Source organism: Aspergillus affinis, assembly GCF_023601865.1.
Source record: "Aspergillus affinis strain CMG 70 chromosome Unknown NODE_5_length_567868_cov_86_340925, whole genome shotgun sequence".
Taxonomy (NCBI): domain Eukaryota; kingdom Fungi; phylum Ascomycota; class Eurotiomycetes; order Eurotiales; family Aspergillaceae; genus Aspergillus; species Aspergillus affinis.
This window is the reverse complement of record NW_026515786.1, coordinates 310,511-334,978: the sequence shown is the minus strand read 5'-3', so window position 1 is coordinate 334,978 and position 24,468 is coordinate 310,511. Positions and strand designations below refer to the sequence as shown.

The following is a 24,468-nucleotide window of genomic DNA, read 5'->3' as shown; positions in this document are numbered from 1 at the left end:
TAGAATCGGATTCCTGTTGGCAATATTTGTACCATTACCTCTTGTGTCTTGTGGCACCCTCGGAGAAAGAAGACTGTTTTGCTATTCTTAATTTAGTCCTTTTTGCATCTCGTGCTGCTGCGAAGCGCTCGGATGCCTAGTTATTATAATGCATTGGAGTTGTAGCAAATTTGGCTTGTAGTTTCTCTCCTTCATATTTAGCATTAGCAACTATTCAATCCGACCAGCACTATACCAAATTAGTCCTCAGCTCTGTTTTCATTTTCCTTCCCTTCTGCTTCGCAGAATATCTCACTAGCATTTCCGCACTACAACCTGTCCTCTCCACAATGGCAGGTGAACTTCGCTATTCTGACTTGTTCAATTTACCTTCGGAAGTTCTAGTTGTACCACCAATCATTCTTCTACACGGCCTCTGCAGTTCTTTTCTTCTAATGTTCCCCTTGGCTATGACTGACTGGCTTTTGACTTTTTCATGTCTTCTCTATCTCTTTGTACGACCCCTTTGGTATCTGGAGAAATTCGGCTCTGTCTTCTGCGATAAGCTGAGGCTAGCCATAGCCTTGTTCATTCTTCATATCCAATTCGAATCTTCATAAGAGTATATTAAATAGTAATATCATAGTGTATACATCAACCTCTCCCCACTAATCCCTGCCTAACCAGTCCCCTTAATCCATAATACAATAGAAAAAGCCCTACTATTCAACCCCCAAATCCTCCCTTGACAAAAGAAACTCCCCACCCAACACACATACTTACACAAACTTATCCAGTTCCATCACAAAAGAGAATCCAAAAAGAATGACAGATCAAGAAGAGAAGATCCCCGAACAACCTTAGCAAAGAATGATACACAAAACAGATCACAATGACCTCCTAATAACCGCCCACAAACCGCCCGAAATAGACCAAATACACCAAACAAAAACCCCCGAACCCCAAACTCCGTTCTTAGCAAAAAAGAGACTTCTTACCTGTGTTGTTGATGTTGAGTCCGTCGAGCGATTGACGTACCCGGAGCGGGATCCCATTGCCCATCCCCACGGCACCCATGCGTCGGTGCTTTTTGGTGCGGGGCGTGGTTTTTTCTTCTTTTGGGGCTGGGGTTGACAAAGGTTCGGGCTTCAACGGTGATGTCGACGGTGATGATTCCAACGGTGAGGTGGTGGTGGTGGCGGCAGAGGTGGTAGAGCGGAGGAGATCCGCAGGGCAGGGCATCGAGCTGGTGGAGGCCTTTTTGCGGAGTGGTGATTTCGGCGGAATCGGGATCTTCAGGCCACTGAAGCGGTTGGTTGGTGGTTGTAGGAAATGCACCATCTCGATCAGGGATTTGCGGCCGCTGAGACGGAAGCTGTCGCGGAAGGATTTGGACTTCGTGGAGAGCTCTTTTTCCTCTTCTTCGTCTGTCTCCTTTGCGACCTTTTCTTGGTCTACCGTGTGGGCTTCTTTTGGTAGAGATGGTAATTCCTTCTCCTGATGCTGTTGCTGTTGCTCTGTCGCCGCCCCGTTCCCGGATAGTATCTCATCCTCCTCCGGAATATCCTCAATCACTCGACTCTTGATCTCCGGGAGCGAGCAACTCCGTACGATCCCTTGGGATCCAGTTCTCTCGGAATCAGACTTGATCTGCCTCTCCAGGTCTTCGAGTCCTGCTTCGATAATCGCAGACACTGTTCTTTCGCCCTCGATCTCTTCTCCGGCCTCGACGTCTTTCTCCTCGCTCCCGGACCGAGACACGTTTCTCGACCCGGCGAGCGTCTGTCCTTCAGAGGTAGACGAGGATGACGAGACCAGAGTGCTCTCGGAATCATGGTTATTCACTATCCGAATCGATGATCTCTTGCTGAGTTTGGTGGGTATGCCCGTCCCGGTGTTGCTTATCTTCACACTCTCAGTCCCAGACTGTGATGAAGCTGTAATAGACGGACATTGCTCACTTTGTCGACAGGTATAGGTATATGCGTATGTAGGCGGAGCGGGGGATTTCGAGTAGGAGTTCGAAATACTAGACGTAGAGAGCGGCTCTTTCGCAGGAACAGGCGGACGCTCGTCTGCAGCTTCTGGCGTCGGTCTCTGTTTCCGTTGAAGACATGATAAAAGGAGGGTGGATAGCGAGCCCATTTCGCGGGTTTGCCGAGTCATTGGGAGACGTTTCCAGACGTTTGATTGAGTGGAGAGATGGCTGGATGAAGGCATTTATACTGTTGGTTGTGGCGGTTGAGATGGGAACCGGAGATTGCTTCTTGGGTTTTGACTTTGGGGTATTGAGGGTCTGGTGGTGATGATTGATGTATTATGCGTCTCTATCATGCGTGCGTATGTATGTAGATGTATGTAGGTGAGTGGATTATCGGGGATAGAGTATAGGTAGGTGGTAGAGGGAGAGTAAGAGTGTCTATCCTAATGGGAGATCATAGATGGTGATTAGATAGAAGGTGGCGTGAGTTGCTCCCCTCCTCTCTCTCTCTCTCTCTCCCCCTTCCTTCTTCTCCTGAGTGACGGTATCGTTGCCCGTTGAACTATGTTCGAGATTAAACTACGAACTAACCCACTAGACTGGCTCCTGTCTGCAAGGAAACAAACTGATCCGGTAAAGCGAGGCAAGGCAAGGCAAGGTGAGTTTGCCGTTGGATGGGAATTGGGGCATTCTCCAGACTCTCGAGGTCGTCACCTGGACGAGGGTGGATTTGTGCTTGTCGATCGTTATTCCAGGGAGCTTGCCTGGGCTGAACTCAACCATCTCGATGGTCTACTGTCTATAGACATTCATTTGAATCTTGACTGATGCCCAAAGGGCCTGAAGCTGGCTTGTCAAACACCAGTACGTGTCTGCATCTGACTTGCCCATGTGCAGTCCTGTACTTCAGCCTGACCACTCGTGCAAATAATGTATATGACGAGGTTTGTCTTCCTCGAGGATGTGCCTTCGGCGTTGACTCTATGCATGCATGCAAGGGCCGTCATGATGATATTGCAGCAGCTACCTTACAGGGACCCGAAACAGCCAATCAGATCGAATCTACCGAACAAACATGAAAATAAAAATGATTAAAAGAAATAAACAAACAAACAATCATCATAGCTTGCTTTGCGCAGTTGCCGTGTACAACGACCGAGTGCGCTGCATCGCCTCCAGGGCTTCTTTCTCGATGCGCGTCAGCAGCTGCGCACAGGTGGGGATATCATGGATCAGTCCGATGACCTGGCCGGCTGTCCACACCTACGATACGGATGTCTGTTAGCAAGGGACGAAGGTCGTGGGCAACCGTGCACGGTAGAATCGATAAAGGCACAAGTGGCAAAAACTTACTCCGAAATCCACGTCTCCGTTCAAAAACACCTCCCTACCTCTCTTTCCGCTCACAAACGGCGCGATCTCCGTGAACTCGCCTGATTTGCTCTCCTTCTCGACCTTCAGCGCCTCCTGCGTCACCTTGTTGGCGAACAGCCGCGTCGTGTTTTTCCACCGTCTCAGCACCAGCGCCGTATCCGTCTCCTCGGCCTTGACGATCGCCTCCTTCACCTGGTGGTGGATCGGCGCCTCGACCGTGCACATGAACCGCGTGCCCATGTTGATGCCCTCGGCGCCCAGCGCCAACGCGGCCGCCAGTCCCTGTCCGTCCGCAAACCCGCCCGACGCGATGAATGGCACCTTGAGCTCTTGGCGCGCGCGGCTGAGGAGGATGAAGTTCGTGATGTCGTGCTCGCCGACGTGGCCTGCACACTCGAAGCCGTCGATAGAGAGGAAGTCGACGCCCAGCTTGACGGCCGACTTGGCGTGGCGGATGGTCGTACATTTGTGGAGGATGGTCGTGCCGGCTTTCTTGAGCTGATGGATGACGGGGCCCGGGTTGTTGCCGGCCGTCTCGACGATCTTGACGCCCTCGTCGATGACCACCTGCGCGTAGGCAGCGTAGTCGGGCGGCACCAGCGCCGGGAGCAGGGTGATGTTCACGGCGAACGGCTTGGGCGTCATGGCGCGGGTCTTACGGATCTCTTTGCGGAGGTCTTCCGGGGTGGGTTGCGTGAGGGCCGTGAGCTGTGGTTTAGTTCGTAGGTGTTAGCCCTTCTCATCCCCGTAAAACGTTCAGACAGGGGCAAACGTACGATTCCAAGGCCGCCGGCGTTACTGACGGCCGCGGCGAGTTCGGCGTATCCGACCCATTGCATTCCACCCTGCACGATGGGGACTGGAGCAGGCGCAGGTTGTCAGTAAGATCTGGCAGAGATGAAGGGTGTATAGATCTGGACCGAGGTACGATACCTTCAATGCCCAGCTTGCGGGTCAACTCCGTGTTGAAGGGCATGATGTGGAGTCTATTGTCTCTGCTGTATTGGTGTAGGTGTAAGTGTATTCATAAACCAGAATAAGAAGGGACAACTGTATGAGGAGTGAAGGTGGGTATAAGAAAGACAGGAGACCGGGGCAGATGAACAGAGCCAGAGCGTTAACCGCGGTGTGGGGGACATCCGAGCCGAGGTCCCGTGGCCGAGGACGGATTACTATTCGGACTCGGGGGGGATTTGCCTCCCAGATCTCGAGATTAGTTTTCGTGGCGCGGAGAATATGGGGCGCAATGAAAGTCATGAACTGGTGATTAATCCAGACACCTTCAAAGGCTTTTCTTTTGTGCAGGATTCGCTGTTGTGGAGTACGGTGCCTCCGCATGTGATCCGCCGAGTAGAGGGAAGACGTGTGCAGACGACATAGTGAAGCTGTTCCATTTCCACTAAACAAATTTATTGACGGTAGTGGTGTAAAAAAACACCATGTCAGGAAGCCGATGGTTCACTGGCCAAGTAGAATTTTGTCAGACCGTGAATGATGTTGGTGATGGTTGACACCTTACATTTTGACATTTTGATGCCTTGACACCTTAAGGCCTTAGAGCCTTAGCGCCATAAATATAAGGCATATATATCAGCCATCAGGTTCAGGCACAAATGCTGACCGCCCGCAGACCCTAAGCCCTAACTGCCCAGAGCGGTCTAGACTCAAATCTCGATCTTCTCCCATGACGCTCGAGTAGAAACTTTGCGATGGGAAAAAATTCGTGATCTCTAATCGGCCCTCACTCTCCGATTGAATCCGTCACCATGCCCTCCCCCTTCCTCACTCCTGGCGCACAGACGCAGCTCGACAACCTCGCCCTCCTCCACCTCCGCCGCGACCAGACCATCCCGGCCCTGCTGCGCCTGCACGATGACGAAGACCAGGGCTACAGCGAAGGCAAAGTCGTCAACACGCGATTCGGCTCGTTCCCACACAGCACGCTGGCCGACCAGCCGTGGGGGTCGCAGATTGTCGCATCCAAAGTCGACACGGGGTCGCGCGGCCGCAGGGACCCGTCGCAATTGAAACGGAAAGCCGACGATTTGGATTCGTCCCCGGCGGCGGGGGATAACAAGAACAAGAAAGCCTCCCCGAAGGTGCCCGTCGCTGCGGCTAGCGGTTTCCTGCATGTGCTGGCTCCCACCCCGGAACTGTGGACTGCGTCGCTGCCTCATCGGACGCAGGTCGTCTACACGCCGGACTACAGCTACATTCTACACCGGCTGTGCGTGCGACCGGGGAGTACGATCATCGAGGCCGGTGCGGGCAGTGGCTCGTTCACGCACGCCTCGGTCCGCGCAGCATTCAACGGCTACCCTGGCTCCGAAGACACGAATCCCAACAAGAAGAGACGACTAGGAAAGGTGTGCAGTTTCGAGTTCCACGCGCAGCGCGCCGAGAAGATTCGTTCGGAGGTCCAGGAGCACGGTCTGGATGGGCTCGTGGAGGTCACGCATCGGGATGTCTACGAGGATGGGTTCTTGCTGGTGGATCCGAAAACGGGCCCTTCGCCCAAAGCCAATGCCGTTTTCCTGGACCTGCCGGCGCCCTGGCATGCGCTGAAACACCTGGTCCGTCACCCGGCATCTGGGGGCGAGTCGCCGCTGGACCCGTCGGCGCCGGTGTATATCTGTACGTTCTCGCCATGTATGGAGCAGGTGCAGCGGACGATCAGCACGCTGCGGCAGCTAGGCTGGCTGTCGATATCGATGGTCGAGGTGGACAACCATAGGATCGATGTCAAGCGGGAACGCAACGGGTTGGAATTCGAGGGCGCTGCTCGTGGAGCCGTCGTGTTTCCGAAATCGGTGGAGGAGGCCGTTGCGCGCGGGCGCCAGATTGAGGAGCGGTCGCAGAGGTTCCGCAGCGAGCAGGAGGGTGGGAATGAAGGGAGCGATGCAGCACCGCCTGCTGAGAAGAAGGAGGAACAAAGGAAGGAACCAGAACAACCTGCTGCTTCGCGGGAATCTGATCTTCCGTTTTACAAGCAAGGTCGCTTGGTGCATCGGTCCGAAGCGGACTTGAAGACTCACACGTCATATCTCGTCTTCGCCATCCTACCACGCGAGTGGTCGGAAGAGGACGAGCAGAAATGTCGGGAGAAGTGGCCGTCAAACCAGGTGATTGAATCGACTCAGCCAGCACCCAAAGGCAAGAGGCAGCAGAAACGTGAGGCAAAAGAGCGGTATGAGGCAAGACAACGGCAAAGGCAGGAGAAAGAAACGAACAACACCCAGGAGTAAAGCACTGCGCAAGTCGGCCCAAGAAGAAGAGGCTGGACTATGTATTACAACTGACTGGAATTGAACAAAAGCTTTCATGTATTATATATAATTATCCTAGATCTGACTAGGAGGTATCAGGCGAACCACTAGCAAACAGTCAATGGAACTACTCAAGTCGGGTCTTCTTCAATATTAACATGATCTTTATTCTATTACTTTGGTCATTGTGCAACGAACATGATGTTTTATGTAAGATAAATAAAATCTGTGCGCATAAAGCCATATATTAACAATGCAGATAGTCTATGCCGAATTCTCCTCCTTAATATGATGCTGCCCAACAATGGTGAGAAACACCTGATCCAAAGTAGTCTGACTAACGGAATAATACTGCACCCCTAGCAACCTCTTATTCTGCTCCAAACGAGAGAAGAGCTGACTGACACTGCTCTTTCTGCTCCCCTGGATGTCAGAACCCTCGGTGATCTCGTCCTTCTCGACGATGGAAGAAGACCCGTCATCGATTCCAACGGTGGCAGGAACACTAAACCGAAGCTGGCCGTGGTATGTCTTCTGCTCGATGACAGCGCCGGAAAAGTTCTCCCGGACCCAGCTGCGAATCCGCTCCATTTCGGCCTCCGTCGTGTGTGGTGCTTCCGCGTGGACCAGGTGAACATGGTACATGTTCCCGTGCTTGGAGCGCAGGAAGTTCGTCGTGCCGAGGGCGAGCATGCGCTTCGCCATGATGCCGGCACGGTGAGCCAGGGCGTCGGCTTCTTCCATTGAATGGGTCGTGAGCACGATGGATCGGCCCTCAACTACGGAAGCGAGCGTCCTCCACATAACTCGCTTCGATGCGGCATCCATGCCGGAGGAGGGTTCATCGAGAAGCAGCACGGTGGGGTTGCCCATTAGGGCGATGCCGAGGGAGAGCTTGCGCTTGTTTCCGCCGGAGAGCTTGGCTGCCATGCGATGCTTGAAGTGGATGAGGCCGACGGCGCGCATGACCTCGGTGACGTTGTGTGCAATGTCGGGTACGCCTCGAATGCGCGCGTAGAAAGTCAGATGCTCGAGAACGGTCATCTGGTCGATGGCATCGAACTGGGGACATACACCCAGACGAGAGCGTGCCGCCGCGCGATGCTTCTGTACGGAAATGTGGTCGACAAAGATGTCGCCACCGTTGCGAGAGGGCTGGACATCGCCGCGGATGAGAGAGATGGTAGTAGTCTTTCCGGCACCATTCGGTCCCAGCAGAGCAAAGACCTCGCCTTTTCCGACACCGAAGGTGACATCTTCGACGGCGGTGAATTTCTTGAATGTTTTGGTGAGATGGAGCACACGGAGCCCGTCGTCGGAGCCCGTTACGCGACTTGTTTCCGCGGCAAGGTCTTGGTCTATTGGGCCTTTTTCTTCCAGGTCATTGGCTCTGGCCTTAGACTTTCCCCTGAGAAAAGAGACTGGGAAACCCTCATCAACCCAGATAATCAGTCCAAAGAGTACAAAGGACTGAACTATCAGGTAGAGAATTGGCCCCCCGTAGACCGTGATATCGCCGGGATACGATACCATTTCTCGACCTCGACATAGGATAGAGAAAGTGTTTAGCGAAACGAACATAGAGCGGAGTAGATTCCCGGATGGCGATATGGCGGCGATAGTGAAATGGGTAATGTTGATGTAGTCGTCAGTCTTGTCTGTCGGCGAATACGTTAACACTGCCATGTAGGCAATGAAATATATGAGGAATAGACAACACTGTCCGCCGGCGGCAAATGCAAAGGCCGCCAGTTGCGATTTGCAGAACAAAGACACCAAGTAAGACATCAAGGTGGCACACAGTCCATACAAAAAGAAGACGACAAAAAGATATCCAGGGTAGAACCAAATGTCGGAAACTGCCCGGAATATGATGATTGCTAGAACGCTACTGGCGACAACAATGCAAAAGTCGAATGCAAGATATGCCAGCCAAAGCGAGACACTTCGGACGCCATTGCTGAAGTGCAATGCTCGCACATTGCGCAGCCGTTCGATGGTTGGATATAGAGCGAAAAGAGCCGGATAGGCTGACATAGCAAGGCCAAAGTAAACCATGAGCTGGAGAGTGTCCCCGGCACTTGGTTGCCAAGGAATATCAAGGTATTGAAACTGGAAGTTGATGGGAATACCGGTCAACAAGCGATTGAGACCATTCTGAGTAATAGCAGCGAGTGGAAAATCTCCATTGTCACCTTTCCAGGCAAGCGTCGTATCAGAGGAATTGTCACCCAACCAGAAGCCACCCGGCGTTGCGTTGGCATAATTGTTTTCGATGTAGTTTGAGAATTCCGGAAGACTGTCCACCATATGAAAGAAAGACTTGATATTTGCAAAAGAATCCCCTGTGTTCGACTCTCCATTACTCGATAGTGAGCTTGCGAAATTCTCAAGGACCGATGTCGAGATTCGGTCAGAAGGCCCAAGCACAAGCTTGAAGCTGTCCAGTGACTCTAATGACTCAACATCTTGTGTCATAGAGCTTGATTCCCCGGAGCATCCGGCCTTATCAACGTCCTGGAGGAATAGAGTTACCAAGCCCGCCGCGATGATGGGAATTAAAAGAGCTGCCATGTACGGGATAGGGTTGCGTCGTAGGATGATGAATCTCTTGCGAAACAAATACCAGGCCTGGAGCATCATGCCAATTCGCTTGCCCGTAAGGAGTTGTAATTTCTGTCGATCATCCTTGTCGTCCAACTTCTCATGGCTTTTGGGCAGTTCTTGCACCTCGTCATCCACGACATCCTGGACCCTGTAGGAATCCAGCTCCTCAGCAACCTTGAGAAATACATCCTCAATGGTAGGCCCGCTGACTCGGTAATCGGTGATCCCCTCTTGCTCCAACATCGAAACAAAGCGAGCAGCTTCTGCCGAATCTTGAACGGTATACACCGTCTCATCGAAGTGAGATTCTTGGGGAACGCTCTTGAGTTGGGGACCTAAGGTGATATGAGACCCCGGGACCTTCATGACGTGAATGTGGTATCCAGAGCCAAGTCGATGTTTCAACTCGACACTTGATCCCTCGGCTTTGAGGACACCCTTTGATAGAATGGCAATGTAGTCCGCAAGAAGATCTGCCTCGTCCAAGAAGTGGGTGGTCAGTAGAATAGTTCTATAACCTCTTTCTGCGAGAAGAATATCCCAGATCTTTCTGCGGGAGATTGGATCGAGACCGGAAGAAACCTCGTCCACACAACACACAGACGACCCTCCAGTAAACATCATTGCTAGCTGAACTTTGCGTTTTTGGCCACCTGAAAGCGTCTTTGATAGTGCGTTCACTTTGAAGCCCAAATCACAGTCATCTATGAGTTTTAGGAGCTGATCATCTGTGTCCGTCTTTCCTGTAGCCTTGAGCCTGTTGAAAATTTTGACATGCTCCTTGACAGTGAGAGTGTCCCAGAGCACGTTTTTCTGAGGACAGAGACCAAACTTTCCTCCCGAGGGTCCATAGCTGATATTGATCTCTCCCGAAGAAACTTTTGCCAGGCCAGAGATGGCGTCTAGCGTAGTTGATTTGCCCGATCCATTGGCTCCCAATAGAACCATGATCTGCCCCTTGGTGACGTCTAAAGTAAGATCATTGACCGCATAGACACTCTGGCGATTGCTCCCAAACCGAGCTGCTATGTTTCGATGAAACCAGCCAGGTTGATAGACCTTACTAAATGATTTGAGACTGAGGGCAGTAGTACTGTCGCTAGAGACGGTTTGGCGATCTTTCGAAGTCGTACCGTAAAGTACACGCTCGACGACAGCAGCCAGAATAGGGTAGGCAAAGATCTGGACAATGAGAAATATCCACAAGGCGATGCCAGGAAGAGACCATGGATTGTCAGGCGCTTCCTGAACAAGGTTTGTGGCAAGTCTCTGTTTCTCCCAGCGAGCCATGAAGATCAGGAAGTAGACATAGTTCATCGATGGGAACAAGAGCCCTAGAATTGCAACTGATCCGTTACTCTTGGCGGGCGCCACTTGCGCTACCACGCCCAGAAGCAAACAAATGATGACCACTGAAATGCCGCTGAGCTGTGCTTTTCTGAAGAAGGAAGCACCGAAGATTGCGAAGGAGGACAAGGCCAGACCCACCAGGATGTGGTAGATGATAACAATGCCTGCCGATGTCTTGCTGAAGACGCCAAACTTCAAGATTGCGCCGGCGACAATCCAACCTATGCCGTACACCATGTCCAAAGCCAGATGGGCTGCGGTAAACCGAGCCGCTTGCGACTGCCAGAGAGAGGAATTAGGCATCATGCAGTCAATCAACTGACTCATACCGAGCTCACGTTCCATTGCGATCAACCCGGTCAGCTGGTAGGTGACTCCAACGATACCAATGAAAATGGCGATGGCGAGGATGTTGACGATCGAGCCCATGTAGTTTCTTCTTATCTCGTCTTGTCGCCCATCTTGAGTCAAGGAGGTGAACGGATACTGCATAATCTGTAGCTGGGTTAGCTTTATGAGCACGTACATACGAAGGGCGTTCTACAAACCTCTTCTGGGAGCGCATTTTGACCGTCAGAACTGTTGACTTGACCGATTGCCCAGTCAATAGAGTGCTGAAAAGGAAGGAGGTATATTTCCTGGTCGTTGTTCGGAGAGTCGACCTCAATACTTGCACCGAGGGCGGCATCCGTTCGAATGGAGTAATTCCAAGCCTCTCCAGGTCCTTCCGTTGGCGAAGAATAGAAGACTGCCGCCGCTATACATGGCGACACGCCACGCAGAGTCGAGCGACATAGATCTCGGAGTTCACTCTCGGAGGATAAGATATGAACATTCCCATTGACCCTCGCAGGTTCCGCGACTCTGTCAATGACCTGTTCGATGGGACCACCGAGAAGGTCATTATGGACAAATACTAATTTGTCTCTGCTTGCACCAACAAGCCCTAGTGCATCCGAGAATGATCGCAAAGGAGTGGGATCGCCGATTCCGTATGTTGCAGGCTGGACGAACAGATTTCGAGCATAAGAGCTAGTTTTATATGAGATTAATTCATACTCTCTTTGTGAACGGGGTAAACGCACATGAACGCAACGAAGATTACGGGCAAGACCAAAGCCCTCATAACCGTAGTAAAAAGCGGGCGAACAAGAACCACTAGAAGGTTCTTGACCGTTAAGGTCCAAACCTGCCTTAGAAAGAGCTTCATGACGGGAGCTGCGGCAGAGAGTGTGTACTGAATGTTTGGAGGCGCATTTCGCGCAGTTGATTAACCGCCACACGTCAATAAAGAACAATACATGGGGTCGTTGGATGCGACATCAGGCTGAAGATATTCATTCCAGAACCCCAGCCCGACCAGCGTCATTCGGGGCAAAGATAGGCAGATGCCAACGGCTCCGCCTCCTGAATCGTGGTCCCCATGTCCCAGGAGCTCAATTTATTCATTAGCGAAAGACAGAATCAAGTTGTTGACCAATGAAAACGGGCGCTGGTAGGCCAGCCAAGACGAACCAAGAAGGCTAGAAGAGCGGCATAAGACCGATCGATTTGGCGCCCAGAAAACATCGCTTAGGGAGATATGATTAGACCCATGACTGGATGAAGAGCGAACAGCCAATGATCACGTCCATAAATGATCGATCGAGCCTGGGCAACAGATTCTATCAGCTTTTGATGGAATGCCTCACTCGAATTTTGCGGACACGCGATGATGACTTCATGTTTCAGGGTAGTTTGACGATGGCAAGAGCTTTGTCGGCAAATCCTCGTACCTCGTAAGATTTCCCGTGATCTGCCTAGTCGACCGCCCACAGTTCAGGTCCATTAATTTTACCCTGTATTTAGTTGGAGGGCAGGAAAGTTCTGCAATTACGTGGACTCTGAACAGGAGAACAAACCTGAGAGACGGCAAGTATCAGGGCGTATCGAGATAAAGACCCTACATTGTTTTCTATCCAAAGGTACAAAAGTTAAACAATCCAACGTCAAGTTCCATATACATGTGCTATTAATACAATCGCCAAATGCAAAACTCCAGCCGCGCATCACGTCCCGATTACCGTCTCCTGTTCTGACGACCACCGGCAAGAGCGGACTTTTGGCGGAGGTAGTTCGACACGACGTTCTCGACGCTGCGCATGTCATGCCTGGGCTGTCTGCAAAGCCGGAAAAGTCATAGTTAGTCAATGGATAAAAAGAGAACACCAGACCGTCATGGATAGAAACGCACCTCATGTAGTACAACCTCGCTCTTCTCTTCCTCTTGTCGGATCTCTGCACAATCTCCACACTCTCAACGTTCGGACTGAACACCTTCACCCACATCTCAACTCCAACTCGGGTAAGCTCGTTTCGCAGCAAGAACGAAGTGTCAATGCCACGCAGACGAATGCTCAGACACACTCCCGCGAATGGGTCACCGTTCTTGAAGGTCACGCGGAGGATGTCGCCGGGCTTGACACTGCGAGGGTTCCGTCGGTAGTCGAAGAGGGCTTTGCGTTCACCGTTGGGATCAAGGGTGGCCATTTGGGCGTCGGCGACTGCGTTCACGGGGTCTTTGCACGCCTTACGAGCGCTGGCCGGCGGAGGATAGGCCCTGAGCTTCTTGCGCCCTGTAAATATGAGTTAGTCACGGAACCTGGACTAAAAACCCAGAGATAAAAAAAAAACAAAAAAAAAAACAAAAAAAACGAATAGACAAGAAGGTCGCACCGAAGTTAGGCTGCATCTGTGGGGGTAATTGCGACATCATCGACTTGGGAATCTTTGTAGGAAGAGGGACTGCTTCTGGTTTCGGAGAATGCACAGTCGAGAGGGATCGACTGAACTGGGCTGGCTTCAAGGTCTGAGGCTTCATAAGCGACCTGAAGCAGCCCAGCTGCCGCATTATCGGAGAGACGGTCGCCATGACCGGAGAAAATGGGCGGAGGGAGGTTAGAGGCGGAGAGTGAACGATGTCGAGTCTCCGGACAGAGCAAAGCAGAAGTTTGGAGATGGCGGAGGAAGATCCGGCCCGGCAGAATTTCCGCCAAGCCCGCCAGTCCCATTTTCCGCCAGCAGATGAAGATGAAGCCTGCCATTCTCCGCGTGTGATTCGGACTCTTGCGCCAGGACTGTGATCACGCAGCTGGACACTCACAAACCTTTATCTTTAGCTCTTTCGTCCTTACACCATGGCGCAGAACGCCATTGGCAAACTCTTCCGCGGCCAGAGTTCCGGTTCTCTGCGTCAATCAATTGGGTCCCTGACACAGAAGCGCGGCTACTCGAAAAATGGTACGTTTGCTTCTATTAGGCCTGTTCCATTCGTCTCATATACTAACGGTGCTCATGTAGGCATTCCTACTTTCACCAAAACCTCCTCCGCCGACTTGGACGCCGCCCTGGACCATTTCCGGGAAGAGCTCTTCATCCCATTTGGACTGAGAACATCGCAAAGAAGAACGATGTTCCGACAGAAGTACGTCGATCAATTAAACGAGGAACCCATCACCGTCCCCATCAGCGAGACCGAAAACTTCACGCTCCGGCACATGGACCCGCTGAAGATGCCGTCGGTGAAGGAGGCCGTGGACGTGATCGCCAAGATGCAGACGACAAATGACTGGCAGAACCTGCTGCCGTTCCTTTCCGGACTTCAAATGTCGAATCGAAAGATCAAACCCGACCGGTGGGAGTGGGTGGTGCGCAGGGCCGCTAAGGCCGATGCGCTGGGTATCATTCTCGAGTGCGCCAAGCGGTCGGAGCGGACCAATCTGCGACTGAACGATGCCGGACTCGTCAAGCGTCTGTTTTTCGAACTGCACCGGAAGGCTCAGGAGGGAGAATTCAAGGATCCTGCCATAACCAAGGCTGTGAAGCTGGCGCAGCAGTTTGTAATGCTGATGGAAGCTCCCCAACACCTCGATCAGAACCGGGACACGGATCCTAAAAGAAAGCCAGCGGTGATCGGCGTCTTGTTGGAACTCAGTGCCGCTCATGCATTGAATGTGAATTCAACACGGGACGAGGGCCTCTACGTTCGTACCTATGCTGAGCGTCTGCTAGGGAGCTGGCAATTTGGCAACTTCAGCAGTGAGGTCAAGGATTGGCGCAGCGTCGACCTTATGCTTCAGGAGAACGTGCCTATCTACAACGGTATGAAACTTGCTTTGCAGGTTCACGGAATCTCCAACGAAAACTCGATTGCTCGTGGTTTGAAGACGCGCATTAATGAGCTGGGTATCTTGATCGCGAACCAGAAGAAACTGGCACCCGAGAAGATCCAGCAACAGCCGAGCACCGGTCTGGAACACGCTCATCTCTTGCACCGGGGTTAAATGATTGATTACTTTTGACTTTCTCGCATTGCCTATGAACTGTACATTACCATCTAGGATTCTCGGAGCTGTATCTTATCTGAATTTGAAAAATGGATGCCATATTTTCTCTCTTTTGTACTAAAGCATGAGCGATATTGAATAGTCCCACCAAAGCTATTTCTGGTCTTTGTCGCAGATTATCCAATCCATATCATTCTTTCTCAAAACGAGATAAGAAACCGGGAGAAACGAACAATTGAGGCTCAACGCTAACGCTCAAAGTCATCATAGTTGAGCAATAAGATCAAACCAATTGCAAAGTGTTGTCATCGCGTATGCGTCCCTGCGTGGGAAGCGTAGTCTTGCCAGAGATAACGGCAGGACCGGCAACAGTGATCTATCGTGAAGCGATTAGCAAAAGCAAAAGAGACGGGAGTTCGGACAGACTTACTTTGCCTTCAAGTTCCTGATCTTCGGGCACGTCAGTCAGCAGAACCTCAACGCTGCTCAAGGGAGAACCGAATGGACTAGGTCCCTGGAGTCGCCTGTAATCGAAGATGTTGGTTTGAGCAACAGCGCCGGCGATCCCAGGGCCAGTCAAAGCGTAGACAGTGCGAGCGCCGGTGAAGACTCTCAAATCAGTAAGCTGGCCAGTGGTCAGACGGACTTCACGGCCTGCATCAAACCGATGAGAGATGCACAACAGACGGAGCTTATCGAGTGACAATTCAGCGGTCGGTCCGACGGTGGCAAGCTGACTGAACAGACCATGCGACGGCATAACCCCGGAATCGAGAGTTCGAACGTGGAACCAACGAGCTATCGAAGTAATGATGCCGGAATGGGGTTCCATGTACTTGTCATGATAGTCGGCCATAGTGCGAGACGACGCGACAATGACAGTGGGAGACAATCCAACGGTGGCAAGCGCGAAGTCGACGCTCTCGCCAGCGACAGAGTTGACAGCAACGGACGCATTGGAATACAGAGCAGCCATGATCTGGCACAGGGGGTAAGACCGAGAGAGAGAGTCAATGGAGAGCACCAAATCACTGGGTCCGAAACGCTGGTTTCGAGGCAATGCGTAAGTCAGGCCGGCGATACCCGAGACCAAATTCTAGTATCCATTTGTTAGCGATGAATATGATAGAGGAGAAAGAGCTTACCTCTGGCTGGTATTCAATGAAATCACCAGGTCCCGTCGCCGACGGCCAAACAGTGGTCAGGGACGGCGTAGGGGAATTGGGTTCCCACTTCGGGACTTCCAATCCAGCCAAATCCTTCTTCTCTTCAACCAGCTCATGCCAGACGGTCACTTCCAAGTTGCCCTTGACATCTTCAGGCACGTCGTTCCAGTCCATATGTCTGCTTCCCAGCTTCGCCACCCAGATGACCTGGTGAAGCTGTCTATTACTGTTGGCCACATAAGACAAATCGAGAGCACCAGCCTCGGCAATGAGAGCTTCCGCCTGGGACTTTTGCAAAAGAGCAGATAGAGATTCGGGGTCAAGGTTATGAGGGACGATAATGGTCTTGTAACCGTAGAAAGCGCCGGCTGGTCCATTGTCAGTAATCGCCAAGTAATCGGACCGAAACTCTTACCAAAGATTGCGGCCAACAGTTCAATCGAGTCTGTCAGACAGATTGCAACAGTCTTGATACCGGATTCTTGCAGACGGTGTCCGATAACATTGATCTCCTGGGTCACCTGATCCAACGAGTGCTCGATCGCTTTCCTTCCAAGCACCGTATAGACCTTGCCTTGTTTGCCCGAAATCTGGCCCGTCTCGTCGACGGCACCGCGCACAGCAGCTTTCCAGATATCTCGCAAGTCTCCTTTTCTTCCACTAGTCCATTTCGGGGCACCGGGGTCCTTTACATTGAGGCCGGAACGAAGGGGAAAGCCGTGCGGAGTCTCAAGGCTCCTGTAGCTGGCCGACTCGCCTGGCTGGCGCACGGGAAAGGCGGACGACTGACGGGCAAGCAAAAACGGATGAATATCGGGATCGCTCGAGGTGACGAAGGAATAGATGACGAAGGCAACGATACCGCCGGCGATGACGGTAGTGTAGAGGTTCCAGTCTGCCAGAACGTCAGACACTACGGCGTCTAACTTGGCGAACAGCGACGGTTCCGAAGCCATGGTTGGAATGCTAGTATTTCAGCGGAGGATTACAACCATGAAAAAGAAATCAAGGGAGGGGATGGTCGGAAATAAATGTTGAGCGGCACAGCCTCGTTGGCGACTTCTCCCAAGACCAGAGTAAAAAGGGAGGGACTGAGTTGATGCAGGCAGAAGCGAGAGAGGGAGACAGTGACGTGAGGGAGGGCTGAGCTGCTGAGGACATGTGGGGGGAGCGCCCCGTTCATCGTTGGCTCCGCGTCTAAACCCGCCCTAGTCTAGCAGGAAAACTCCGCGTCAAAGGCGCTTGTGCACTCGTTGCCTGAGAAAGAGGTGCATCGACCATCAAAACAATCACCTGCCCTCCTCCTCGTCCACTGCCTTGCGATGAACTATGGTCCTGTCCGGACCTTGGCTGTAAACTACTAATATTGGCTCATCTGCATGCCAATGTACGTCTAACAGACTTCACCCAGCTGGCTCGCAATTTGTTCCCAGGTAAGTTCAGCAATTTCCTTTCTTCAAGGTATGTTATCCCTCCCCCTCCTAGGCCAAATTCTAAGGTTTGTGGTCGCTTACCCTATGCAGTATTTTTCTTCCCTTTCCTTTCCTTTTCTTCCCATTTTCTCGCTCGCACCGATCTGTATACGTCAATGGCATCTTCACCTTTGCCCTCAACCCCTAGAGCGGTATCTGCGCCCACTCCGACTGCCGATCAATCTCGTACACCTGGAAAGTGGCGCCATCCGCAACTGGCTGAGATAGTCCGGCGTCAGAATGCCAGGACCTTCGGAGATCAAAATATCAAGAGTATCGTCTGGAATAGCGTCGCTCTAATTGCGGTGCGGGCTTACGGCGACACTGTCCAGTCATAGTAAGTAGAGTGTACTGCGGTGCGTTGTGTTTCACCACTGACATTTTATCTTCCTTGTCAGTTCTAGTTCACTACTGAACACACTTGAACTCTCAAAGATTTTCAACTTGTTGCGTTTTGTTCTACAACTTCTATTCTTGGCAAACATAGCCTTGGCCCTGTCACCTCTTTTCCGATCAAAGGACGACCTCTCCGATATTCCTCTCACCCCTACTCAGCGCTCTCTCCTTGGCCTCGATCCATCTACCACATCGCCCCTGACGCCGGGAAGTACATACGTAACCCCGCCGAAGTATCGGCTTTCTGCGTCGCGAACAGCAAGCTCTGCTAGCAAGGCTGCGTCGTCGCCCTTGTCGACAAGCGCTAGCGCTTCAGGACGTCGACTTTCGTCGGGCGCTTCATTCTCCCCCTCTACCAGTCCGCTATTCCATAAAGCAGTGTCGAACGGAGGAAAGGACAGCGGACGCCGGCCCAGCTTCGGGTCGTCTACCGCATCGTTCGGGCGAAGTTCATTGTTCGGAGAGTCTAGTATTGCGCCGTCAACCCCATCTCCTGTTGGTGGCAAGCGTATGAACCTGGGATTGAGCAACAAGTGGTTATATGAGCGGAGTCGGCGACTATCAGCCAGTAACGGGAGTCTATGACTGGATTTTGTTAGGGAGGAATTACAGCGACGCATGGAAGGAAGCGGACGGCAGCGGTCATTTTTCGCAAGAGAAAGCGTTTCAATTTTAGATCCATTTGTATTATTCCGGGAGTTATCTATTATGCTGGGTACGTGGAGCATGCGACCGGAGGCCGCAGGTCGAAATGAAATGAAATTTAAATCAAGCCAAGTCAGCCAGATTGGAAGTAGAGAAGCGTCGTAGAACTAGACTTGATACAGCACGGAGCAAACCCAGGCACGAAGAACGTCATGAGCAAAAATCGACCGGGCAGATCAAGGCACGCACGCTATCTGGAGTTCCCCGGTGCGGGCTAATCAGTAGCTCCCGCAAAGAACCCCAAAGAACAAGTCCGCCAACATACCATTAAGTCCCATCCAACCACGCGGCCTCTTGACGACTGGGAGACCTTCCCCGTATGCGACTCTCTCCCGCACTCTTCAGTCTGACTTCTAGGTATCTTACCTCTGCGACGACCGTTACTGCATGCGGCACCTAGGCTCGTGAATACCGTTCGTTGGTGGTTATCATGGGTGCCTCGGAGTCCAAGTTGGTCTTCAAGCAGGGCATTTTCCGTCTGTCGGAAGAGAGAGATATTCCTGGCGATGATCCTTACTGGGCAAGGGTTTGTCTGCCCTCTCGTGAACCTGCAGCGTGATAGTTGTTCTGACCCCGACTGATAACCCGTCTTGCAGTTCTGGGAGCTCCCAGAGTCGACCGAGGATGTCTTCAGCCTGTTCACCCCCGCCGATATACGGCGGACTCGCGACCATGCCATTATGAATTTCGAAACGCTCTTATTATCGGTGACGTCTCGTTTGATGATCCTGAAAAACCACCCCTCGTTCCCGGATCCCGAACTCGCTCCCGACCGCGACGCCCTCAACTGCATTCGCATCCTCACCCGCGTCCTCCCCTTCATTTACGAGGCCGAATATTTGGAAGAATGGGAAGACAAGTTCTTCTGGGGTCGTCGCAGGAGAAAGACGAGAGAGGCTCAGGTGGCGGCCGAGGTGCTCTTTGATGAAGCTCAGGCGGAGGATACGCGCGATCAACCCCGAGCCAGCGAGTACGAAGATAAGAAACCTTTGGCAGAAGAGTTGATCGACACTTTGTTGGATCTTCTCTTTTTCACGGACTTCACCATTCCGAAGCTACCGACGGCGACAAACAAAGTCTCATATTCCATCTGGCAGAGTGGTGTTGGGTGCAATACCTCCATGGGCTCTAGCAAAGAACTGGAGAGCAATCGCTGTGAGGTTCTTCGGCTATTGTTGACGATAACAGGGAAGGCTATGTATATGCCTTCTGGTAAACACTGATCATGCTGGAATTGGAGAAGATTTTCGCTGATAATTGTGCAGGATTACTCCCCGTGCAAGGCGTGAAAGCTATTACGTACATCACGACGTCCTCCGACAAGCAGGCGGTTCTGACCTTGCTTTGCTCCCTGCTGAACACGGTATGTTTGAAAGGCCTACTCTTGCTTGGATTATATGCTCACATCGATAGGCTGTCAAATACAATCCTGCTTCCTGGCGAGTCCCATATGATCACGTTGTGTGGAAAGATCCAAAGCAAATATTGGTCATATACTGCCTGCAGTTTCTGCTTGTTCTCCTCTTATATCCAGTTCCTGAGGATGGGCGTGGAAATCCGCCTAAGAATTATCATCGCCATTACTTTGGAAGGCTTCACCGGCCGCAGGATTTCCAATTTCTCGTCGACGGCATGACGAGAATCCTGAACCAACCTGTAAGTTGCTGCCTCAAGTTTGGGGATTTCTTGATGCTCACATAAAGTTGGTAGATGCAAGCGACAAATTCCTATCTCCCTGGGAGCCAGAAAACCGTCAAATGGGCACCGGAGATGTTGATGCTCTTCTGGGAAGCCCTGCAATGCAATAAACGGTTCAGGTCATTTATCATTGATTCGAAGCGCTCGCATGATTTCATCATCCTCTGCATATTTTACGCCATAGAATACAAGTCTGACCCATCCAAGCAAGGCATGGTTCGAATGTGCATCTTCATTCTTCAAACCATGAGCGTTGAGCCCAACTTTGGGAAGAGCTTGAACGTAAAGTTCGAAGCTCAGGAAACCCTTCCTCCCAGCATTCGCATCCCGGGCTTCAAAGGATCCTATGCCGACTATCTTATTATGGTTTGTGCTGTCTCTGTCTCTGCCATGACCTCGCTGACCGTTGTAGTCCGTGCATACTTTGATCACCGGAAGCAAAGGCAATCTAAATGCTGTCTACCCGGCACTCCTCGCAATCATCAACAACATCGCGGCCTACGTAGAAAACTTGTCGCCGGCGGCGTGCTCGAAACTATTGCAGCTCTTCGCGTCGATGTCTGCGCCTAGTTTCTTGCTCGCCAACGAGTCAAACCATGCCCTTCTTTCTTCCATCCTAGAATCTATCAACACGATTTTGGAGCATCAGTTTACCAGTAAGAAATTCTCCTTTTCCTGCAGAAAACACAGTGTGCAGAAACCAACCTAATGTGTCAATAGAAAATCCTTTCTTGGTTTATGTAATCCTGAAGCACCGACGACGCTTTGAGGCAGTTCGAGAATTTACACTCGAGAGCGGACAGCAAGAAATTGAACGCCAGAATGAGAGACGAAAGGCGGAGAATGGTTCCAACGAGACTGCGTCTAGCCCTGTCTTGTCGGCGTCAGAAGAGGACCCTCACGCTTCTTCCGGCGCGCGATCGCCGTTGGGTCGTATCCCCGAAGAAAATAGCCCTTTCGCTATAGGCGGAGATGACGATTCTGATGACGAGCAGGAAGGACAGAAGACACCGGCACACACGTCTCCATCTGTCCAGAGCTCGCGAAGACCCTCCATTTCTTCCGTTGCGGATGAAAGTGTCCCCTTACAGTTACGAGGCATGTCGGAGAAGGCCAGAGGAAAAATGCCCGCCGGCCAGCCAGCCTTTTCTCGGCAAAATAGTATGACCAGCCAAAGCAGCATGTCGGCGGCACTCTTGACATCTCCCAACGGCTTCGCGCCGACTGCAGCGTGGGTAAGTATCGATCCAACCTAAATTTCTCAACGAATCACTAATGGAAAACGTTCCAGCTCGAGTCCTGGTTGCCAGAACTCCCACTACACACGATCCTGACTCTCATCTCGGCCATCACGCCTCACATCCCCGAATCTGCCTTCCAAGCGGCTTCAAGCCCGGAGGCCCGCACCCTGATCGACAACCTACCTTCGTTTGCGGAAGACCCGGCCATTCATAACATTATATCTGAGCCTGCCCCGGTGCGTGTCCATTCATTTGAATGGTCGGCCCTCTCTATGGGCTGGTATGAGTCCTTACTCTGGGGGTTCATTTTCTCGAGCGAGATGGTGGTCGGCTCCGCGTCGGGCGCAACCCCTGGCACTGTTGGAGTGTGGAACGGAACCGCGATTAAACTGTTCAAGGTCCAGGAGGCTGCCGCCCAAGGGCCTACGTTACTTGCGCCGAAGGGGGCAGTGGATGCCGTTGGAAGCAACCTGGTGCAGCGGATTGGAAACCTCAGTCTTCGACGCACGAGCACGCAGGACTCCCAGGCCAACTCCCGGCCAGCGTCGATTCGAGAAGTCTAACTATTTTCTTTCTCCCAAGCGCTTACTCCATCTCTGCTGGTCGAACGTGGAGTGCATTCGTGCGGTTCCAAGAACATAGCTTGATTTGTAATGATTTCCTTCGTCTACATGATACCTGATAGGCGTTTTGCAATTGAGACGATGCTTTTGCGCTCTTGGCCGGACATGGCCTACATGGGCGGGCTTTTAGTTTCTTCGTTTCGTTTCGCTTTCTTATTTTATCATATTTTTTGCATGCTTAATCCTCAAACCGCTATTTTAGTAGACGATAGCCCTAGTAAAATCCATAATATATTAGAACGTCAGTGAGTAGCATATCGTCTTCCCAACCACCGACTGCACCAAATTGATAAAAAAAGGTTCATTGAAAATTTTCTTTCTACTTTGATTGCTCGCTCTATTTAATTTCCAGGTCCGTTCATCTGAAGGGGAGGCGACAATACGTTGGCCAGGATCCGCCACGTGAGGGCGCCGACCGTTTTGTTTGGCAGCTCAAAGTTCCCCGGTTTTCTCGGCTTTCATCATTTGTCCTCCCACATTCCCTGACAAGCCCGCCCTGTATTTATCTATACTCAGCTATTGTTATCTGTAATCCTACTTCATTTTTCACTCTCATCCTTCAAAGGGGTTTCAAGCCGGTCTCTGTCTCAGCGATTGCTCCTGCAAAGATGTTCCCGTCGTGGTCGCTTCTCGTCGCGAGCCTGCTGAATCTGGCGGCGGCCATTCCGTCGGAGCTGCAAAACGTGCTGAAGAACACTCATGGCGGGAGTGAATATGGGTACCCGACGGATTTGACGAGAGGGATTATGCCTGTAGGTTTTTCCGCCTCTAACTGTTTGATTCTCCCCGAACTGGCAGGTTTAACCAGCACCATATCAAGTATGCAAATGGCCGCGGAACAGCCAAGGGTTGACATTCGATCGTTCTAGATCCCAGTGCATTCCCATAAGTATGAATCTCTTAATATGCATCTCTTTAGTGTGGTAACTACTTGCTAACCATATCTTAGTGATTATTGGAGAGACATACCCTTCTATACCGGTATAGCACGGCCCTTGCCTCTCCCCTAGGCAATAACTGACACTCTTTTACAGGCCTCTCCAGAGGATGCGTCTCCACCGAAGCCGATGTGTGGCTGTACAATGGTACCCTCTACGTAAGACCAACGGTATCAATGTTCTTGTGTGAAAACTAACACCTCCTAGGTCGGACACGATGAGTCGTCCTTGACTGAAGAACGGACCTTTGAGTCTCTCTACGTGAGGCCCATGCTGGAAGTCCTTGAACGCCAAAACCCCCAAACCCCCTTTGTGACGTCGCCCACGAACAAGTGAGTAGCCTGCTCGGAGTGATTGGCATCTAGCTGACGATGCACTACAGTGGTGTCTTTGACACGGATACTTCTCAGACGATGTACTTCTTTGTTGATTTGAAAACGTCGGGACCGAAGACCCTCGAGGCCGTGACTGCTGCGCTGCAGCCCCTTCGCGAAAAGGGATACCTCACGGCGTTAAAGAGCAACAAGACCATTGCACATGGACCCATCACCGTGATTGGTACAGGGAACACCCCATTGAATCTCATCGGACCGGTTGCAGACCGGGATATCTTTTTCGATGCGCCCCTGGATGCGCTGGATCAACCGCAGTATGCGGGTGTCACGTCTCTAATCTCCCCCATCGCATCGACAAGCTTTAATCGGGCGGTCGGGGCACTCAATTCGAGCGACGACAATGCGATCCTGAGCGAGGACCAGCTGGATAGTCTGCGGTCGCAGATCCGGACGGCCAAAATACGAGGAATCGGGGCGCGGTACTGGGAGACCCCTTACTATCCGATCTGGGCTCGCAATGCGGTCTGGAGGACGCTTCTTCAGGAGGGGGTGGCGCTGTTGAATGCGGATGATCTGGATGCGGTTTCTGAATACTTCTGATTCAAAGCATCGGTGCGGAGTGTTATTTCTAAAGCGACCGTCGTTCTGGTGTCGCCGTGGTGATGATGTCATTTGTATGAGTCTACATTGCATTCCAAGTCGGTCGACCGATGAACTTCCAACATCCCAATCCACTCGTAGAAAGAGAATAGAGAGGAATGTGAGGCTAATTGACCTGGATGAAGTGTGAATAGCACGAATGCACTGTAACACTAGTAGGAATAGAATTGACAATGGGCGATTGCACTGGAGGCACGTGATACCCCGGATTTTCCAACGGGAAAAACAACAAAAAAAAGAGAGAGACAGAGAGAGACTTCATTCCAAGGGGAACATTCCCCTTCGCCCCGCGACCATCGGTCAATTCCTCTCCCTCCTCCTCATCTATGCAACCCTCCCTTTTCTCTAACAC

General features: G+C 51.7%; 8 protein-coding genes across 8 annotated transcripts; 4 read left to right on the top strand and 4 right to left on the bottom strand.

The window, feature by feature from the left end:
• Positions 1-954: 954 nt before the first annotated feature.
• On the bottom strand, positions 955-2,199 carry KD926_008822 (uncharacterized protein; the record flags this gene model as incomplete). The annotated part of the gene is made up of 1 exon (XM_053093830.1): positions 955-2,199. The coding sequence occupies one exon, from the start codon at positions 2,197-2,199 to the stop codon at positions 955-957; it is 1,245 nt and encodes a 414-aa protein (XP_052960376.1).
• An 880-nt stretch (positions 2,200-3,079) lies between these two features.
• On the bottom strand, positions 3,080-4,310 carry KD926_008821 (NAD(P)H-dependent flavin oxidoreductase; the record flags this gene model as incomplete). The annotated part of the gene is made up of 4 exons (XM_053093818.1): positions 3,080-3,223; positions 3,314-4,042; positions 4,111-4,193; positions 4,268-4,310. The coding sequence occupies 4 exons, from the start codon at positions 4,308-4,310 to the stop codon at positions 3,080-3,082; spliced, it is 999 nt and encodes a 332-aa protein (XP_052960375.1).
• Positions 4,311-5,100: 790 nt separating this feature from the next.
• trm61 (tRNA 1-methyladenosine methyltransferase subunit GCD14) lies at positions 5,101-6,579 on the top strand (the record flags this gene model as incomplete). Its single annotated transcript, XM_053093807.1, has 1 exon — positions 5,101-6,579. The coding sequence occupies one exon, from the start codon at positions 5,101-5,103 to the stop codon at positions 6,577-6,579; it is 1,479 nt and encodes a 492-aa protein (XP_052960374.1).
• A 285-nt stretch (positions 6,580-6,864) lies between these two features.
• Positions 6,865-13,640, bottom strand: KD926_008819 (ABC transporter; the record flags this gene model as incomplete). The annotated part of the gene is made up of 5 exons (XM_053093796.1): positions 6,865-11,052; positions 11,106-11,589; positions 12,621-12,716; positions 12,791-13,172; positions 13,367-13,640. The coding sequence occupies 5 exons, from the start codon at positions 13,638-13,640 to the stop codon at positions 6,865-6,867; spliced, it is 5,424 nt and encodes a 1,807-aa protein (XP_052960373.1).
• A 93-nt stretch (positions 13,641-13,733) lies between these two features.
• KD926_008818 (uncharacterized protein) lies at positions 13,734-14,879 on the top strand (the record flags this gene model as incomplete). The annotated part of the gene is made up of 2 exons (XM_053093785.1): positions 13,734-13,836; positions 13,897-14,879. 2 exons carry the CDS (start codon positions 13,734-13,736, stop codon positions 14,877-14,879), a joined length of 1,086 nt encoding a protein of 361 aa, XP_052960372.1.
• Positions 14,880-15,165: 286 nt separating this feature from the next.
• On the bottom strand, positions 15,166-17,004 carry KD926_008817 (uncharacterized protein; the record flags this gene model as incomplete). Its single annotated transcript, XM_053093774.1, has 4 exons — positions 15,166-15,258; positions 15,313-15,978; positions 16,028-16,416; positions 16,464-17,004. The coding sequence occupies 4 exons, from the start codon at positions 17,002-17,004 to the stop codon at positions 15,166-15,168; spliced, it is 1,689 nt and encodes a 562-aa protein (XP_052960371.1).
• Positions 17,005-17,636: 632 nt separating this feature from the next.
• Positions 17,637-22,123, top strand: KD926_008816 (uncharacterized protein; the record flags this gene model as incomplete). The annotated part of the gene is made up of 11 exons (XM_053093763.1): positions 17,637-17,857; positions 17,919-18,424; positions 18,847-18,938; positions 19,022-19,147; positions 19,218-19,833; positions 19,887-19,984; positions 20,035-20,277; positions 20,332-20,685; positions 20,732-20,975; positions 21,040-21,554; positions 21,611-22,123. 11 exons carry the CDS (start codon positions 17,637-17,639, stop codon positions 22,121-22,123), a joined length of 3,528 nt encoding a protein of 1,175 aa, XP_052960370.1.
• Positions 22,124-22,791: 668 nt separating this feature from the next.
• On the top strand, positions 22,792-24,056 carry KD926_008815 (uncharacterized protein; the record flags this gene model as incomplete). Its single annotated transcript, XM_053093752.1, has 5 exons — positions 22,792-22,901; positions 23,133-23,164; positions 23,218-23,279; positions 23,329-23,453; positions 23,504-24,056. 5 exons carry the CDS (start codon positions 22,792-22,794, stop codon positions 24,054-24,056), a joined length of 882 nt encoding a protein of 293 aa, XP_052960369.1.
• Between the last annotated feature and the right edge of the window lie 412 nt (positions 24,057-24,468).